The following is a 1,960-nucleotide window of genomic DNA, read 5'->3' on the forward strand; positions in this document are numbered from 1 at the left end:
GTGATACCAATAATGGTTGCAGAAGATGGCACATAGTAGGGGCTTATTCAATTTCCTTCTAGATTTAAAATGTCAGCTAATAAATGGCAGACATTTGCTCTTGCTTGAGCTGAACGAACCCTTCTGAAGTTCCTAAAACATGCCACTGGTGTTACTTCTCGGGAACGTATAAATCTCGGTGTCATTTTTTCTTTTTTCTTCTAGTTGCATGCAGAAGTATGAAACTTTTTTTATCATTTTACCAGGTTTCATACCCTGCAGTGACCCCTGAGCAGTAAAGTGTCTTTAAGTCCACTGTCTTTAGACTCAACAAAGCACAGATATGAAAATGTTAGAAAAATTTGTCTGTAATGAACATGAATTTCTTATCATTATTTCTTAACTGAATAGTATAATTATTTTTGTCATACATCATCAGGTAAAGATTATTTCTAGCATGTGGAAAGATGTATATTTGTTATATGCAAATGCTTTTTTTATTTTATGTAAAGATATTGAGTATCTGATGGAGATCCGAGAAGTAATTCTGTGATGAATTTTGTTTTGTTTTTGTTTTTTTGCTTTTTTTTTTTTTTTTTTTTTTTTTTTCAAGACAAGGTTTCTCTGTGTAGCTTTGCACCTTTCATGGAACTCACTCTGTAGACCAGGCTGGCCTCGAACTCACAGAGATCCACCTGGCTCTGCCTCCTGAGTGCTGGGATTAAAGGTGTGTGCCACCACTGCCCGGCTTTCTTTTTCTTTTTTCTTTATTTTAATAACAACAAGATGTATTTAAAAACAGACTTCTCCAGTTTGCATTTTGAAATAGCTAACAATTATCTCTAACCCCTCATCTGGTTTCCTGTGCTCTGGCATCCTCTGAGAGGTTTCTCCTTGGACCTCGGGCAGCAGCACCAGACATTATATCTCCAGAGGGAGAGGTATTAGTTAACCTTCTGCCGGTCATTCTTGTCTGAATGCAATAGACAGATTCTCAAACCTCTTATTTATGACATGGCGATCATCAGGGAAAAAAAAAAAGATTAAGCTGAACTTGCATATTGAAAATAATGAAACACACACAAAAACCCCTGCAGATAATAAATACCGCTGATCCACCTACTTCAACCAAAGTCTGATTTCTTTCATTCCTAATAGCCCTGCAGTCCATTGTACACCTTCTGCACGGATCCTTGCTTGAGCAGCTGCTTGACACCTTCTTTTGCTTCCTCTGTCAGCTGTTCTTTTGGAAAACCCACATCAAAAGTAATTATCAAAGAGCCCTTGATGTTGTTGTTGTCAAAGTTGGGGAGCCCTTCCCCTTTCTTCCAGAGCTTGGCTCCTGGCCTGGTAATCTTATCCCGGGAAATTTGTACCTTGTGATCATCCAAGTGAGTGATGTCCATTTCAAAGCCAACCAGAGCCTCAACTAGTGAAATTGTCACATTTGTGTACAAATCATCCCCTCTCCTCTCAAATATACGGTGCTTGACAACTTTGATTCGGAATTGTAAGTCTCCGGGTTCTCCGTCCACATGAGGTTCACCTTCTCCAATGAAGGGGTACTCCATGCCATCTCTCACGCCGGGCTCTATTTCTACTTCTAGTGTTCGTTCTTCATTCACTAATTTGACATTGGGGCACTCGTCACACACCACCTCCTGGGTCATCTGGAAGCGCACCGCTGACTGTACTGCTCTTGACCAGTGTTCTTACCATGCCCAGCACAGCTGCTCTGGCCACTAGTCTCAACATATGCACACAGAATGTGATATGAAAATTGTCCCAACAACTTCCTTCTCTTACTAAAACCAAAGAGATATCAGCTCAGTCCAGAGGTTGGTATGGGGTGGGAGGGAAGGGATCACTTGGTCTATCTTCCTGTATATAACTATGTTTCTTGAACTTACAAATTAGAAGCCCCTAGACATGTTTGCATGAATAGAGTAAATAATTCTGTGTCTGGAGAAGAGAGTACTTT

At 40.2% G+C, this 1,960-nt stretch overlaps 1 protein-coding gene across 1 annotated transcript; it reads right to left on the minus strand.

Annotated features, from left to right (window-relative positions):
* Nucleotides 1–1,007: 1,007 nt before the first annotated feature.
* Nucleotides 1,008–1,657, minus strand: LOC119089192 (dnaJ homolog subfamily B member 11-like). The gene has a single exon (XM_037211566.1). The coding sequence runs from the start codon at nucleotides 1,647–1,649 to the stop codon at nucleotides 1,131–1,133; it is 519 nt and encodes a 172-aa protein (XP_037067461.1). The 5' UTR covers nucleotides 1,650–1,657; the 3' UTR covers nucleotides 1,008–1,130.
* Between the last annotated feature and the right edge of the window lie 303 nt (nucleotides 1,658–1,960).

This window comes from Peromyscus leucopus, chromosome 17, assembly GCF_004664715.2.
Source record: "Peromyscus leucopus breed LL Stock chromosome 17, UCI_PerLeu_2.1, whole genome shotgun sequence".
NCBI lineage: Eukaryota > Metazoa > Chordata > Mammalia > Rodentia > Cricetidae > Peromyscus > Peromyscus leucopus.